A 16,002-nucleotide genomic window follows, 5' to 3' on the forward strand; every position below is an offset into this window, starting at 1 on the left:
TGATGCAGATTGCTCTGCTCGCTTGACGACGCTCGGCCCTGGTGCTCCGCTGAACCACCCCACCCCCTCCCCATGCTTGCAGCCTTTTCCCCGGCGGGTGTGTCCGGTCCGCGCTGCCGGCAGTTCTGCTGGTGCAGTGACCTGCGGTGGTGCCCGGCGGCTGACGGCCGGCCCGACCCCCGCTAGCGCCGCGCCGCGCAGGCCGCCGGTAGTGCTGACCGCTCGGCGCCGACTCCCGCCCGCCGCCGGCGACGCGCCGCGCCGCGCCGGCCGCCGCCAGTACTCACCGCTCGGCGCCGACTCCCGCCCGCCGCCGGCGCCGCGTCGACGCCGTTGGACCGACGGCGCACGACTGACGCCGACGTCGAGCCGACGACCGTGGCGCGGGTGCGCGCCGACGGCCGGAGGCGGCCGCTGCCGGCCCGCCCGGCCGATGGCCCGTGCCGACCCGGCCGGTGCTGGCCGGAGCCGGGCCCTGGCTGGGGCCGGAGCCGCGCCCTGGCCTCGCCAACATACCCCTGGTCACACCCGCCATCGTGCAGCCAGATCAGGGGTGTATTTACGCCGGAATTTTCGGACATGCCATGGCATGGCGTGTGCCCGTACGGGTATATCGTTTGCGTATAGCTATTTGCTGCTCAGAGGCTGCTCCTCGAACATCTGTGGTATCGACCTCGACTGACCTTGGCCGGCCCTGATCTGGCTCGGCTAGTGCCGGCCAGCGTAGCCCTGCTAATTGGGCTCAACTGCCACTCTAATGAGGAGACGAGTCACTGGCCGTGAAATCACCGCCCGTCGGCGGCCGCACCATCCGCCAACGAGACACGGTGGGGCCGCTCATCAGGTGTACTGGGACACAGTGGAGCCGCTCATCTGCTGTGCTGAGACACGGCAGGAGGCGCTCATCAGGTGTACTGAGACGCGGTGAAGCCGCTCATCTGTTGTACTGAGACACGGTGGAGCCGCTCATCTGGTGTACTGAGACACGGCAGGAACCGCCCATATGTTGCACTGAGACACGGCAGGAGCCACTCATCTATTGTGACTGAGGACACTGGGCGGATCTGTTGTGCTGGGGAGCACGGCGGAATCTGTTGTACTGATACATGGCTGAAGCCGCTCATACTGTTTGGTACTGAGACACGAGTGGATCTGTTGTACAGATACACGATTGGATCTTTTGTACTGAGACACGCACAGGAGCCGGTCATCTGTTGTACTGAGACACCGGTGAGGAGTCTGGTTTGTACTGAGAACACGGACAGGAGTCTCGTGTCATCCGTTGTACTAGACACGGTGGATCTGTGGTACTGAGACACGGCAGGAGCCGCTCATCGTGTACGTAGACACGGATGGATCGGTGGTACTGAGACACGGCGAGGAGCCGCTCATCTGTACTTAGACACGGTGGATCTAGCCGTATTAAACGTTGCCTACCTGACCTGCTCATCTAGTGCATAGAGCCACTCACCGAGACCTGCAAATAAAGCAAGCGGACGAGCTGCCCGACGTGAAGGAAGATAGAGGCGAAAGTGTTTTCAAAATCTAAGAACACATTCTTCCATCAAAATGCACAGGGAAATATCAAATTATGGACACCCGCTTCGACTTTGCTGGATCATGCCCTGGTTTCGTTGTCCTTCCACCACTCTGACCCGCCCGTACTTGGTGCTCAATTGATTGGTGAAAATGACAAGGCAAAGAAACGCGAGCCCGTCACCGGTCAATGGTGGTGATCCGCCCTTACCGACCGGTGTCCTGGTGCCGGGGGCGGGGTCAGCCATCCCTTACCGACCGTGCCTGGTGCAGGGGGTGGGGGGGGGGGACAGGCCGCCCTTACCGGCACGGTGTCTGGTGCCGTAGGGCGGGGGTCAGCCATCCTTACCGACCGGTGCCTGGTGGCCGGGGCAGGGGGTACAGAGCCCCTTCCGGACCGGGCCTGGTGCCGGGGCGGGGGGTCAGGCCGTCCTTACCGACCGGTGCCCTGGGTGGCCGGGGCGGGGGGTGGGGGGGGTGAGGGGAAGCCGCCCTTACCAACACGGTGCCTGGTGCCCCCCCCAGGGGCCGGGGGGTCAGAGCCGTCCTTACCGACCGGAGCCGTGGTGCACGGGGCAGGGGGTCCAAGCCGCCCTTACCGACAGGTGGCCTGGTGCCGGGGGCGCGGGTCAGCCGTACTTACTGACCGGTGCCTGGTGCCGGAGCGGGGGGGGGGAGGGGGGGGGGGGGCGGGGAGAGGGGGGGAGCGGGGCGGGGGGGGGGGGGGGGGGGCGGGGGTCAGCCGTCCTTACCGACCGGTGCCTGGTGCCGGGCAGGGGGTCCCGCCCTTACCGAGCAGGTGCCTGGTGCCGGGGCGGCGGGTCAGCGTCCGTCCTTACCGACCGTGCCTGTTGCCGGGTCAGGGGTGCCCTGGTTGGTGGGGGGGGCGGGGAGAGGGGGGGAGCGGGGCGGGGGAGGGGGGGCGGGGGTCAGCCGTCCTTACCGACCGGTGCCTGGTGCCGGGGCGGGGGTCAGCCGTCCTTACCGACCGGTGCCTGGTGCCGGGGCGGGGGTCAGCCGACCTTACCGACCGGTGCCTGGTGCCGGGGCGGGGGTCAGCCGTCCTTACCGACCGGTGCCTGGTGCCGGGGCGGCGGTCAGCGCAGGCTACCGCTCGGCAAACGGGAACAAATAACACGAGTCTTTGTATTGTGCTGATGAAAGGCATCACGTAGCATTCTTGACAGCATCATGGCGTTGTATGAAAGAAAATGACGAAAATACCGCTTCTGCTGCGGCAGCTGTGGTATGGTTTGGCTGCCACTGAGCTGGTATGGAATAATTTTGTCCGACTAGGTCGAGATATGACTGCTCCATAGCTGGCTGGCAGTGGACGTTTCAAAGCCGCCGTTACGAACCCGTTTAATGATTTCCCCGCGATCAATCGGCCCCATAAAAGTATCCAAGTCTTGACGCTGTCTCCTTGTGAACTGCGTGTAAATATCGGGTTCTGTTTTCTAGGAATTAAAATCATCGCAAACTTTTTTCACCAGCATGTACGAACATGGGCTTTTGTGACTACAGCCTATAGGTGTTTGAAACCGTACGCCAATCGAGTAACGTTATGCTCCTTTCCACGCTTGTGTTGCCCCTTGCCGGGCTGCTCTGTGCGATGTTTACTGAGTGCGACGGCTGTCCTCAGGCGCTGTCGGTGCGGTGGACACAGCGCAGTCTGCTGGAGCTGCAGCGCGCCCGGCCGCAGCTGCGGCGCGAGGCCCACGCCCCGCACGAGGGCGAGGACTCCGCGGACGGCCAGGAGGACGCGTCGCGGCGGGAGGAGGACTCGCGGCGGCAGGAGCCGGACTCGCTGGACCAGGAACGCGACCGGCTACAGGCGGAAGTTCGCCGGCTGCGGGACTGGCTGGAGGACACCTACCGGCAGCAGCTGCAACAGCTGGACAGCCGGCTGCGACGGCAGCGGGACGACATACTGCAGGTGACATACTGTGACACATGTCGGCGTCCGACCGGCGTCGGCGCGCACCGCCCGGCGGCGGCGGACCCGCCGTGTTTGTGTGGGGCGTGAGGGCGGCACGACCCGATCGAGTTTTTGCTCCAACACTGCTGGCGTCCTGTTCCCCTCTTCTCGGGCTGTAATTTATTGTCCCTGTGCAATAATATCTCTCTCAGTTGTTCCTCCCGTTGTGGGAGCTATTGATGGGTTTCTTTGCCGGTTTTTTGCCGGAGTTGTTTTCCTGTCGTTGCCGGTGAGGCATATCTCCAGCTTGTTTGTTGATTGGTGGGGCCCTGTGGTTTGTGCCGTTTTTTATGTTTTGTCAGCCTCATTGACTGATATGTTCACTGTGTAAGTTTCCACCATGGCGTCGCTGCTACCCCATTTGTGGTTGGCCAATGCGTGAGTAATATCGTGAGCTATATTTGCTATTTGCGTTGGTTTATTTAGTGGATGCCTGCCGTCTGTTTGGATTGTGGGTTGCCTAGTATGTGTAGTTGTAACGCTAGTTTTCAATGCGTGACATGCCCGTATCACGTGGCATGTCCGCGTTCCGTATCTGTTCAATAAATAGCTGCCTGCTCCTTGTTTTGTTCAGGGTATGACTTTGTCTACGGCTGGTGTCTGTTAAGAAACTGCTCCCGCCGTGTGCGTGTGCGTATGCGTGCGCGCTTGCGTGCGTGCGTGACATCTTCACCGCCTACATCTGTTCAAAGAGTTGTTGTCTGCCGCCCATGTTTGGTTAGTGCGTGCCTGCGTCTACCTCGCCATGTCTGTTCCGTGTATACCTGCGACTTCCTCGCCGTTTCTGTTCAGTGCGTACCTGCGTCTACCTCGCCATGTCTGTTCAGTGTATACCTGCGTCTACCTCGCCGTGTCCGTTCAATGCGTGCCCGCGTCTACCTCGCCGTGTCTGTTCAGTGCGTACCTGCGCCTACCTCGCTGTTTTTGTTTAGTGCGTGACGGCGTCTACCTCGCTGTGTTCGTTTAATGCATGTATGCGCCTGCCCGCCGTGTCTGTCGCCATGTCTGGTCAGTGCGTGCCTGTGTCCACCTGGCCGTGTCTGCTCAGTGCGTGACGACGGCGCTCGCCGCCTCTGTTTGTACAGTGCGTGCCTGTGTCCACCTGGCCGTGTCTGCTCAGTGCGTGACGACGGCGCCCGCCGCCCTTGTTTGTACAGTGCGTGCCTGTGTCCACCTGGCCGTGTCTGCTCAGTGCGTGACGACGGCGCCCGCCGCCCTTGTTTGTACAGTGCGTGACGACGGCGCCCGCCGCCCCTGTTTGTACAGTGCGTGAGGAAGTGTCGCGGGGATTACGGCCACCGGGCGCCGGCTCCTGCCGTCTATTCCTGTCTGCGGGCCCACGCCGCTCTCCCACTGCAGCCGCTCTCACTCCGTCGGCCTGGAGCCCGGCCGGCCGGCGCTGACGCAGTGCGGGGCCGACCGGGCGTCCGCACGCCCCTCCCGCCCCGTCGCCACCCGGGAGGTCGCCGCCGTCGTGGCTGCGCCAGCGATGACGTCATGTGTCTGCCCGCAGGTGGAGGCTGACCTCCGGCAGAAGGCGGACGCCCTCGCGGAGGACCCGCTGGCGGTGATCGACGCCCTCCGCCAGCAGAACGAGCGGCTGCGGTGAGTACACCGGATGTAGGCCACCCGCGGCAGGGTAGCCGTAGCCGCAGCCGTCCTAGCCAGCGTAGCCAGAGTAGCCGCCAGTCCAGTTCCGGGTGGACGGTGCAGCAGCGACAGCGGAGCCATTCCTCCGAGGCTGTGCTCGCCCTGGGAGCGTGGGTGCCGGTATATTTAGGGCTGGGAGCAGGGCGCGATGCATCACGGTCAGATCAGGAGTTACTGGACAGGCGGGGGCGGCTCGAGCGGCTCGTCTGAGGTTGGCGGAGGGCTGCGCTTTGACGGGCGGCCGCGGCCAATACATACTGCCCCTGAGGTCCTCATTGTCGGATCTTTCTCGCACATGGTGTAGATGCGTCTGCCTAAAAGAGTCCACATCGTGCGTGGCCCGATTTTTTTAATTTAAAACTCGCGCTCACCGCATGATGTAAGGCAAACATCTCGGGAGACATTGTGACGTCCAAGCCGTGACGCAAAACTGGAGCTTCGTGTTTCTCTTCTCTTCGTGTTTCTCTTTCTCTTGCGGGACGTCCCTCCGTGGTGGAAGCGGTGACTGACGTGGAGACGTCCCTCCGCCGCAGGCTGAAGCTGGCGGAGATGGAGCAGCGCCAGAGCGGCCTGCAGCAGCAGGTGGCCGCGCACGAGCACGAGCTCGACGGGCTCCGGGAGTACTTCCAGGAGAAGGTCAAGTTTACCGAGAAAATGTGAGTGTGGACAGCCGGGTGTGCTCTGTGGGCACGGTCCGACGACAGCGTGATGTTGCGAGTGCTGAGCGGCGCCGGCTCGTTTTTGCCGGTGTTGGGTGCGCTCCGCTCCATCCGTCACTTGCCAGATGAGTTGGCTGGCATCGCCTCGCGCACCAGCCGCCACTGTTTCGGTGCGGGCCCTGCATGTGCGGTATGCTATACTGCGCAACATCCGCAGCGAGCCGCGAGGTCTTTTTAAGAATCCCTGTATTTCTGGCCGGCCTCTGATTAAAGTAGTAGATCTTGTGCGCTGTTGTTTGGTAACGTAAAGTAGGGAGCACTCGGAAGGGCTTTAGCGGCCTTGATGCTAAGCCCGGGAAGAGCTGCTCAAAATCAGGCCATTTCAGCGCTACAGAAATCCTCCCGGAGTCGGCTTTTATTATTTTGGAGATGTTACTCATGTTGGAAGGACTAGTGTAAATGGATCGTGTTACTTGTCAAGGTGCATTTTTGTCTTTTGCAAGCAAGCATCCAATTAACGTGTGCACCCATCTGCGCGTCGTATCCATCCGGAATCTTACAAGCGCGAAAAGGCTGCAGTTTGTAGTGTCCACACGCTGCCGTCACTGTGTGCCCGGCCTGCCATCATCTCGTCCATCGCATGCCTCTACACTATATTGAGAATCGCCTTTGCGTGTGAAGATAGTGACCATTAATGGATAATTCTGGCGGCGATCGAGGCTGGGGGTCCGCGCCAACCTCAATCCGCCAGAGGTGCCGCCTGACCCTCTTCCGTCCGTCAGGTGCGACGTCTGACCCTCTGTCCGTCAGGTGTGACGTCTGACCCTCTCCGTCAGGTATGTCGTCTGACCCTTCTCTGTCCGTCAGTTGTACCGCCTGGCCCTCATCTGACCGTCAGGTGTGACGTTTGACCCTCTTCTGTCCGTCAGGTGCGACGTCTGACCCTCCTCTGTCCGTCAGGTGTGCCGTCTGACCCCGCTCTGTCCGTCAGGTGTGCCGTCTGACCCCACTCTGTCCGTCAGGTGTGCCGTCTGACCCCGCTCTGTCCGTCAGGTGTGCCGTTTGACCCTCATCTGACCGTCAGATGTGACGTTTGACCCTCTTCTGTCCGCCAGAGGTGCCGCCTGACCCTCTTCCGTCCGTCAGGTGCGACGTCTGACCCTCTGTCCGTCAGGTTGTGACGTCTGACCCTTCTCTGTCCGTCAGGTGTACCCGCCTGACCCTCATCTGACCGTCAGGTGTGACGTTTGACCCTCTTCTGTCCGTCAGGTGCGACGTCTGACCCTCTTCTGTCCGTCAGTGTGTGCCGTCTGACCCCCGCTCTGTCCGTCAGGTGTGCCGTCTGACCCCACTCTGTCCGTCAGGTGTGCCGTCTGACCCCGCTCTGTCCGTCATGTGTGGCCGTTTGACCCTCATCTGACCGTCAGAGTGACGTTTGACCCTCGTCTCGTCCGTCAGGTGCGACGTCTGACCCTCTTCTGTCCGTCAGGTGTGCCGTCTGACCCTCTGTCCGTCAGGTGTGCCGTCTGACCCCGCTCTGTCCGTCAGTGTGCCGTCTGACCCCGCTCTGTCCGTCAGGTGTGCCGTCTGACCCCGCTCTGTCCGTCAGGTGTGCCGTCTGACCCCGCTCTGTCCGTCAGGTATTCGGACGAGAGCGCCGCCTGATCCAGCAGCAGGCTGGGACCGAGCCGGCCGTGGATGAGCCGGTCCGCCGCCGCCGCCGCCGCCGCCGCCGGAGCCGCCGTACAGGAGAGAACAAGCCGAGCTGGATGGCAGCTTCACCGACCTCGGCCTGCCCGACGGCGATGACACTGTCGGGTCAGTGACTTGGCGCACGGCCGGGCGCCCTGCCACGGGTCGGCGGGTGTATCGACAGGCCCGCCCACCTGGAGCCAGGGGAGGGGTTCATTGACCTGCTGTGGGCTGGTGATGTAAGATGGTCGGTGGGCTGTCAGGATTTAGAGGCCTGTAAACTGGAATAGGCCAGATGTATTTCAGGAATCGATGGCCCATTGTGGGTTGCCGGTCTGGCATTATCCTGGGGTAGGATTATACGAGCTCGGCAATATATCCCACCCCGGTATAATTTCAGGCTGTATTTGGACTGTGCGGATTTGGCATTACCCAGGGGTGTACTATGTTTGTGACCAGCACGCAGGAATGCGTATACTACGTCGCTGTACAGGCTTGCCTCGTGACGTTTGTGTTTACTGACCTGTGTAACTGATATGTGGTGACCAGCGGCCTCAGGGCCAAACGCATTCTGAACACTGCTATTGTAGCGATGAGGTCCATGCGGCATTAGCGTAAGTTTATTACAAAGAAGCTCACCTCACCACAATAGCAGGTGTGAGAATAAAGTGTTTGTTAGGGTGCAGCTCCGTTTGAAGCGACTGCGACTGACGGTGTGTCGGTCACAGCCGCTGGTATCACCGGCCCCTGGCGTTGTCGAATTCCGTTGGAAGCGACTGCGACTGACGGTGTGTCGGTCACAGCCGCTGGTATCACCGGCCCCTGGCGTTGTCGAATTCCGTTGGAAGCGACTGCGACTGACGGTGTGTCGGTCACAGCCGCTGGTATCACCGGCCCCTGGCGTCGTTGATTGTTCATCTTTATCTGGTGCCAGGCCATCTGTCCTGCGGCTGCGCGTGGAGTTTGAGCGCCGCATCGCCACCTTGCGGCAGCAGCTGGGACGCAAGTTGGCCTCCCAGACGCGAGATGTCAGGACAGAGCTGGAGCGCAAGCACAGAAAGGAAGTGACCGAGCTCGAGAGGAAACACCTGACGAAAATGGCGCAGACGGTGGAGCGGTAAGCTTTGCTTTAACATCTCAGTTTGCACATATTTTGTTGGCTTGCATTGCGTCAGTGCGGGTAGTGTGGCTGTTTTCCAGACAGTAGTAGTTTTCCACAGCATGTCGAATGGACCCAAGAATAGCGGAACGTTCGGTCGACTTATCCAGTCCTCCCATCCCCTGTCCCGCTTCATCCTGCATCCTCGCGACACCCCGCTTGTCCAGGGCACGCTGCATGCGTCAGGCACGAGTGAGCCGAGAGCCCCGTGGGAAGAGGGACCCGACCGGGTACCCAGCGCCCATGCGCGTGTTAAGGCCCGGCGGTTGGCCCCCCAGGCGTATGCGAGTCTGCCCCACCGTTAACCATTTTCCTTCATCCCATAACCTGAAATGATCATTTCTGGTCGGAAGGGCTCTTATCCAAAAACAGACAAGCAAACAAACAAACCAAAATCGGTTAATTTTTGGGGTTTGTCTGCGTTTTGTGTTTTGTTTTTGTCTCTTTTTGCAAGCCTCATTTCATCGTCGACATGTACGTGTACAAGTGAGTCAATACGTAGACATGAACGGTCTGGATGTTAATTTCCAATGGTCTTTGGTTTTCTCCGCAGGTACAAGAAGGAAGCGGAGGCGGGCCGCCGGGAGGCTGAGAGGCAGATCAGCGAAGTCCGCAATCAGCTGATTCAGGAACACCAGGACGAAGTGCAGCGCCTGACACAGAAGCACCAGGAGCAGGTACGGGACAGGGCGGGCCGCTCCGCCGGTGTCTGGCCCAGGCCGTCAGGTGGTGCTGATCGGCGGCTCGCTGACGGACAGCTGACAGAGCGGGCCGCCCCGCCGGTGTCTGGCCCAGGCCGCCAGGTAGTGCTGATCGGCGGCTCGCTGACGGACAGCTGACAGAGAGCACGACACGTCACTGGCCGACCGGTGTCGTGCCTGAAGTGGGCGCCTGTTGCGACCGGTATCCGGTGTTCGGAGCGGGCACTACCCCACCCTCTGACCGGTCTGGTCTGGTCTGTGTCGTAGGTGGACCTCTGCGCTGCTCCGCCCTCCGACCGGACCGGTCTGGTCTGTGTCGTAGGTGGACCTCTGCGCTGCTCCGCCCTCTGACTGGTCTGGTCTGGTCTGTGTCGTAGGTGGACCTCTGCGCTGACTCCGCCCTCTGACCGGACCGGTCTTGGTCTGTGTCATAGGTTGACCTCTGCGCTGCTCTGGCTGGCCCCACCGACCGGACCGGTCCTGGTCTGTGTCGGAGGTGGACCTCTGCTGCGCCCGGCTACAGACGCTGGAGCGTGATAAAGGGGGTGGGGTGGGCAGGGAAAGGGAACATGGTTCAGCCGTGCGGAAGGACAGCGGGCCAGGGTAGCACATTGACCCCGGCTGGCATATGAACTGGGCCGGCGGGGCGGGGCAGCACGTGAGTGAGCTGCCGCGCCGTCCGCAGAAGGCTGAGAGCGCCGGTCCAGCCGAACGGCGCCGGCGACGCCCGGCCTGCGACGACGCAGCTGGAGGAGGAGGAGGGACGGCCGGCGCCAGATGCTGCTGGCCGAGCTGGAGAACCTCTCGTTCAGATGAATGAAGAAAAAAACCAGTCAGAGCAGGTGAGGCCCGCCGCAGTGGGACTCACGCACTCACGCCAACACCGCGGGAGACGACCAACACGGGCTCTCGGCCCACTCGTGGAGGCCCCGCACGGCAGTGGGACTCCACGCACTCACGCCAACACCGCGGGAGACGACCAACAACGGGCTCTCGGCCCACTCGTGGGAGGCCCGCCCGCGGTGGGCACTCACGGCACTCACGCACAACCACCGCGGGAGACGACCAACACGGGTTCTCGGCCCACTCGTGGGAGCAGCGCACGCGCGCGGGATATGACTACCATGGGCGTCAAACACCTCTCGTTTCCCCGCGGTGCCCGCCCTTCCTGCCAGGGTGAGAGGCAGGCGACGCCATAGAGCCTCAACAGCTGGGTGCGTCGTAAAGCCCCAATGACACACACACACACACACACACACACACACACACACCTCTCGTTTTCAAGCTAATAGTGTCATTTTCAAAATGGTGGAGCTCACGGAATGGCGGCCAACAGCTTCCGTCTCACTGGTGTCCAACACCACGCGATGCAATTCACACTTCCACCACATTTTAAAATGGAAGTTAGGTTTCAGCCTTTGGACCAAACGCACGCTGCTGTGCGCATGCGGGCGCGCTGTACTGTGACGACGCGCATAGCACGTGGCACGCTGCACATTGCTGGGTAGGGGCACGGGGCTTGGCGGGGCGGCCGAGGCCGGCGTTCAGACAGCCACGGCGCCGGTCTGCCAAGCCCCGCCAGGTCTGCCCGGTCAGAGAGCGCACCGCCTTCTTCGAGTGCCGACGGTCAGCTGACGCCCCGTCTGGCTCCGCTAACCGCTGCCGCCCGCTGCCTGGCGTGTGTGTGGGGCGGTGTGTGGCCGACTAACGCTCTCCGGACTAACCTACTAACCGCGCTCGCCGGCACCGGCGCTCCAGCGGCGATCAACAGGTTTTGCGGTTCGAGAGGGCGCGGCGGTAGGCTCGCGCGGGCCCAGGCCGCCGTCGGGGGGGGGGGGGGGGGGGCGGCCGTCTGGGGCATTTAGAAGCATGTGCCGCACGTCTTTCTTGCGCTGCTCGCGATCTTTTGACCTGCGTGGCCATGGCTGAGAGGGGGGGGGGGGCGGGGGGAGAGCAGCGCAGGATCTTGTAGCGGCTGCTGCCTGTTGGGTCCGCTTACGGCATCAGCTGTATGAGGCCGCCCGTAGCTCACGTAAGCCGGGGTAATGGGCGCCAACGCGCTCCACTTGCGCTCAGACGCGGTGCGGTGACACGGTTTGCCATCCCTGGTATTTTATACGCCGTCGATGGGAAGTCCATTTTGTAGGTCTCGTAATGACAGTTTGCTTGCATTTTTACTTAATTCCTGGCTCATTCAAGTTCGAGGAGGAGATAAAAGAGAGACGAAAAAAATAATCCGCCAGAATTTGTATTGTTACCTGCAGCCACTGCCATAGCGGGATGCGATCATTCTCACCATCTACTGTCTGTCTGGTCTGCTACCTGGTCCTCAATTGTCTGTTGTTCTCCCCTCCAGCGTCTTCCGTCTGGTCGGAATCTGTTACAGTTCTCGTTGCGTGTCCCGCGTCCAGGCGTATTTTCCCGATACCCTGGATCTCACGAGGTACGGACGCCATCACGTGTCTGTCGGTCGTCGTCCAAGTCAGCGCGTAAACGTGAAGGGTTCTCAAATTGCGGGGAGTGCCCAATGTTGTGCCGCACAACACACGATCATCTCTTCGCGATTTGAGAGGCTCATGCGACCCCTGCACCTCAATGCTTCAGTACCTGACTGACGCCCAGTTGATTTTAAATTCAGCCCAACCATATTCAACTGCCTTCGTGCTCCTGCTATTCTTCTCAGTTCTGGAAGCTTTGCTCTATCCTTCATTTTAATTTTTCTCTCTTAGTAGCCGTATCGGCAATGTAACCGAAGGACCCACGCCCGTCTCTGGCTTCCCCTTCCGTCTCTGGACCCCTGCACCTGCTGTGCGCCGGGAGCCCCGCCCCGCCCCGCCCGCCACGTCGCCGGCGCCCTCTCGCGGCCCCTGTAGCGGCGCTGCGCCCGCCGCCAGGAGGCGTTCCTGGAGCAGCAGCGGCTCTCGATGGAGCGGTTCGCGCGCCAGCAGGAGCGCGCCGTGCGCCAGCTGGAGGCGCGCCAGCAGGCGGCGCGCGACGAGGCGGCGCAAGCCGAGCGCGAGCTGGCGGCGCTGCGCGCGCAAAGCGCCGAGGCCGAAATCGGCCGCGACCAGGAGGTGGCCCGCTGGAAGCTGGAGCTGGCAAGCGGCTACGAGACCCAGATCAAGGTGAGCCGGCGGACGGCGACGACAGGCAGTGGCTGCCGCAGGTGGTGGGAGGGACTCCCCGGGGCTGGGCTAGGAGGACGCCGGCCTTCGGTCGGGTGGGAAGACGCCGCCTCGTGGCGAAGGTGGGAGGTTGCCGGGCTGGAGATGATTGGAGGCGGCTGATGGGACGAGCGGTGCTGCCGGCAGACGCGCTGCTGGAAGATGGAGTTTGTGCATCGGAAGCTGCGGCGATGGGCTGGACCAGTTACTGTTGGGCGGGGCCAGTTGCTGCTGGGCGGGGCCAGTTGCTGCTGGGATGGGCCAGTTACTGCTGGGCTGGACCAGTTGCTGGCTGGCCAGTGACCAGCTGCCTGCACGGTACACCAGAGGACAGATACCGCCGGTGGGTGTGGGGACAGGTGAGAGTCTGGTCGCCGGACTGACAGCACTGTAGGCGTCTGGTTCCGAGGACCAGAATCTCCCGAGCCTTTTCCATCAGCTTCGTGTTTCTCACGGAGTGACTTGCACAATGCACATGCACCAGTTGGTTGTAGGTCGCTTTTGGTATAGCCGGTGCGCACCACACCTCGAAGCCAGAGTGGGGCGCGGGCCGGGGTAGGCTGTGGTGTGTCTGTCGCACCCGCCGGCGGCCCTGACCCGTCTGCAGCGCGCAGGTGAGCTGAGCGGGCGGCGGGCGCGTGACCCTCGCCCCCGCTCCTGCATGGGGACACCGGACAGGCCGTGGCCGGCCTTAGTGGGTAGAAGAGCTTGGTGTGGCGTCGGCTTGACTGGTGCTCTGTCCGTCTGTCTGCCTGCGGTGGATTATGCTCTCCTGTCTGTCTCCTGTCTGCATACTCCCCTCTGGCCACACGGAGACCACCTGTCGCTTCGGCGCGAGCGCAGGCTCGTCGCGCGGTGGTTGCAGCCATCGCCGTTGTGTTGGACTGACCGAATTGCTGCGCCATTCTGTTTCCAGGTTGATGCCGGCCTTGGCTACAGCTCCGATCTTGTTTTCTGGTCCCTGGTTGATATTATGTGATGCCTCTCGTGCCCTGTCCAGGCGGGTGCTGCCAGTGGCAGTTGTCCGTGCTTTCATCTATTGCTGGTTGTACCGTTCTGCTCTCCCCCCCCCCTGTATACGTTGTACTGCGCGGGTCTGACCTGATCCCTCGATGAATTAAGATGTGTTCGGGTCGGTGGGCTCAATTTGACCCCCCGAACGCTTCTACAAAGTTATTTTTGAACGTGCAAGCGTAGCCATGCCAAAATTTGCATAGCTATAGGCAATTGAATTGTGAATGTCTTGGTGACAAATTTACATTTACCTTGTAAGGTCACTGACGTATGGTAGGTCAAAGTCGTGGGGTAGCTGTCAGCGAAGGCAGTGTATAGAGAATCGTCCAATCTGATGCGACAACGGAGTGCCAGACGAAGCCATCTGTGAGAGGGTATGTCAGGCAATAAAACAATGGGATTTAAAATTAGGACATATTGTATTGACCTAGGGTCAGGCAGGGAGTTTAAACAGAGGTCAAACCAATACGCCTCTTTACTGGAGAGCTTGCTTTATTAGGAGTAGTTTCTGATGCATATTACGAATTTCAACAGGAACTGCACAGAACTGCACAGGAACTCCCCGGACTTCTTAGCAAGCGCTCGGGTGGGCGGGGGTCAAGTTGACCCCCGAAGATTTTTCCGGAATGACTTTTAACTAAAAAATTTTGCATTGCAATAGCCAAGGGAATAGCGGATCGCCTGCTATCAAAAATTTGGATGTACCTTGTAAGATCGCTGGCCTACGACAGGTCGAAGTCAGGCCATGGATTCAGCGAAGACAATTTCTAGAGAACGGTTAAATCTGATGCAACAACGGAGTGTTAGACGAAGCTACACATCTCTGAGAAAGTTATTTAGGCAGCACAACAACTGTCCTAACCAATTTCATTGCCCAAGGATCAGGTATAAAGTCCTGAGCAAGGTCAAACCCAACCTGTTTTTGTTACCCTAGAGCTTGCTGTATGGAGTGTTTTCTTGTGCTCATTGCGAATTTATTAATAACAGGAACCGTATTATACATCTTCCATGAACTTTGTAAAGGTCAGAATAGTTCACTGATCTAAACTGACCCGGGCCAATATTGTGTTTTTGGACATACTGTCTGGCGTAATTTCTGCCGCGTATTCAAATGCAAAGCTCAAAGCAGTCTCGTATGATTTTGGTCACCGTGGCCTTCGAAAATCAAACAAGGTCACTGGCCTTAAATTAGCACAGGTGACCTCTTTCTGAGGGCAGGCATCTAAGCTCTGGGTAAATGGCCCCCCCACCCGAGCGAAGGGTATTGAACAGGCTACCCGGGCGCATGTGAAAGGTCATGGTAGGTCACTTACCTTAAATGACCCAGATTAAACGTTTGTCTTAGCGAACGTATCGTCTAGAGTCATCCTTAACGCTTGTTCAAATACAAATACAAAATATCTTGGGTTTTGGTCACCATTTCCTTCTCGAGGTCAGAAAAGCCCGTGGGATAATATGAACACTGGCGACGTCTTGCCTAGAACAGGTATTGAGGTTCAACGTGGTTGCGTGAAGAGGTCTTCGGAACTTTTGACACCAGTCTTGAGTTTGACCATGTTAGCTTTTTTGACCCGAAGGTCGTCATCTATGGACTTTAAACTTTGGCCGTAGTGAGTTGATATACAGACCAACCCACCCTGTGAACTTGGTGCCTCTACCTTTTACTTTTTGAGGTCTCAGGGGAGTCAGATTGATCCCCCACCCGGGCGAAGGGTATTCAACCGGCCGCCCGGGAGCGTGTCAAGTCTCCGTGTGTTTCCTCAACCCGTCAGCAGGAAGTCGGCACACCGCCGCCAGTCAGTGGTCGTCACCCAGACGATACGGCGCGGTGGCTGTCCGGACGTTGGCGCGCGTCGGCCAGGTGGAGGGCGGGAGCGCTGGCCGGCTGGGCGTTGTGACGCTGCACACATGCTCTGGCAGCAGGCCGCCACCTGGCGCGTGCGGGGACGTCGGTGCCGCGGGCCTGGTCTCGCCGTCGTCCGAACTTCGGGCCGCACTCTGCGGCCGTCATGCGCGCGCTGCTGCTGACTGCTTGGTCCGGTGGCCTCAGTCTGGGCGTCGCGGCGCAGCCTCTCAGGAAGCTCCTCTCCAGACCGTGCTGTTGTCCCCTCCCGGAGGTGTGACGTCACAGGCGCGATCGTCCGCTGTCTTCGCGGTGATTCTGATCTGTGATCCCGACGGCCCGACCTACCGTGGCCCGGATGGGGCCGTGATCCACGCGGCTGGCTACGCTGGTGGGTCAGTGGGACCTCCCATGGCCAGGACTGGTCGTCTGACCTCCCGTGACCCGGACCCGCCGCAGGCTGTTCTCACCGGGGTCAGTATGATCTCCCATGGTCCTAATGTGTCTGCCTGACCTCCCCGTGACCATGACCCGCCGCAGGCTGTTCTGCCGGGGTCAGTCTGGACGAGGAGACGGCCAGCTCTGTGGCGCGAGGAGACGGCCAGC

At 60.6% G+C, this 16,002-nt stretch overlaps 2 protein-coding genes across 2 annotated transcripts in view; both read left to right on the forward strand.

Moving 5' to 3' along the window:
* Positions 1-3,148: 3,148 nt before the first annotated feature.
* Positions 3,149-10,195, forward strand: LOC119097505 (cingulin-like protein 1). The gene is made up of 7 exons (XM_037220536.1): positions 3,149-3,472; positions 5,028-5,119; positions 5,698-5,820; positions 7,573-7,641; positions 8,450-8,632; positions 9,228-9,351; positions 10,061-10,195. Exons 1-7 carry the CDS (start codon positions 3,149-3,151, stop codon positions 10,193-10,195), a joined length of 1,050 nt encoding a protein of 349 aa, XP_037076431.1.
* A 2,104-nt stretch (positions 10,196-12,299) lies between these two features.
* LOC119097506 (cytochrome P450 20A1-like) overlaps positions 12,300-16,002 on the forward strand; it is a 16,707-nt gene continuing 13,004 nt past the window's right edge. The window contains exons 1-3 of the mRNA XM_037220538.1: positions 12,300-12,347; positions 12,447-12,500; positions 15,937-15,950. Coding sequence (XP_037076433.1) covers positions 12,300-12,347; positions 12,447-12,500; positions 15,937-15,950 — 116 coding nt within the window. The remainder of the gene's footprint in view (positions 12,348-12,446; positions 12,501-15,936; positions 15,951-16,002) is intronic.

This window comes from Pollicipes pollicipes, unplaced genomic scaffold (genome assembly GCF_011947565.3).
Source record: "Pollicipes pollicipes isolate AB1234 unplaced genomic scaffold, Ppol_2.1 Scaffold_4295;HRSCAF=5057_pilon_pilon_pilon, whole genome shotgun sequence".
In the NCBI taxonomy this organism is placed as follows: domain Eukaryota; kingdom Metazoa; phylum Arthropoda; class Thecostraca; order Pollicipedomorpha; family Pollicipedidae; genus Pollicipes; species Pollicipes pollicipes.

Bases quoted from the DNA above. Each gene is read 5' to 3' on its own strand.
- LOC119097505 (XM_037220536.1), top strand. From the start codon at position 3,149: ATGTTTACTGAGTGCGACGGCTGTCCTCAGGCGCTGTCGGTGCGGTGG. The intron at 5,821-7,572 runs GTGAGTGTGGAC...GCCGCCGTACAG, and splicing joins GTCAAGTTTACCGAGAAAAT to GAGAGAACAAGCCGAGCTGG. The intron at 9,352-10,060 runs GTACGGGACAGG...CGCCGTCCGCAG, and splicing joins CACAGAAGCACCAGGAGCAG to AAGGCTGAGAGCGCCGGTCC.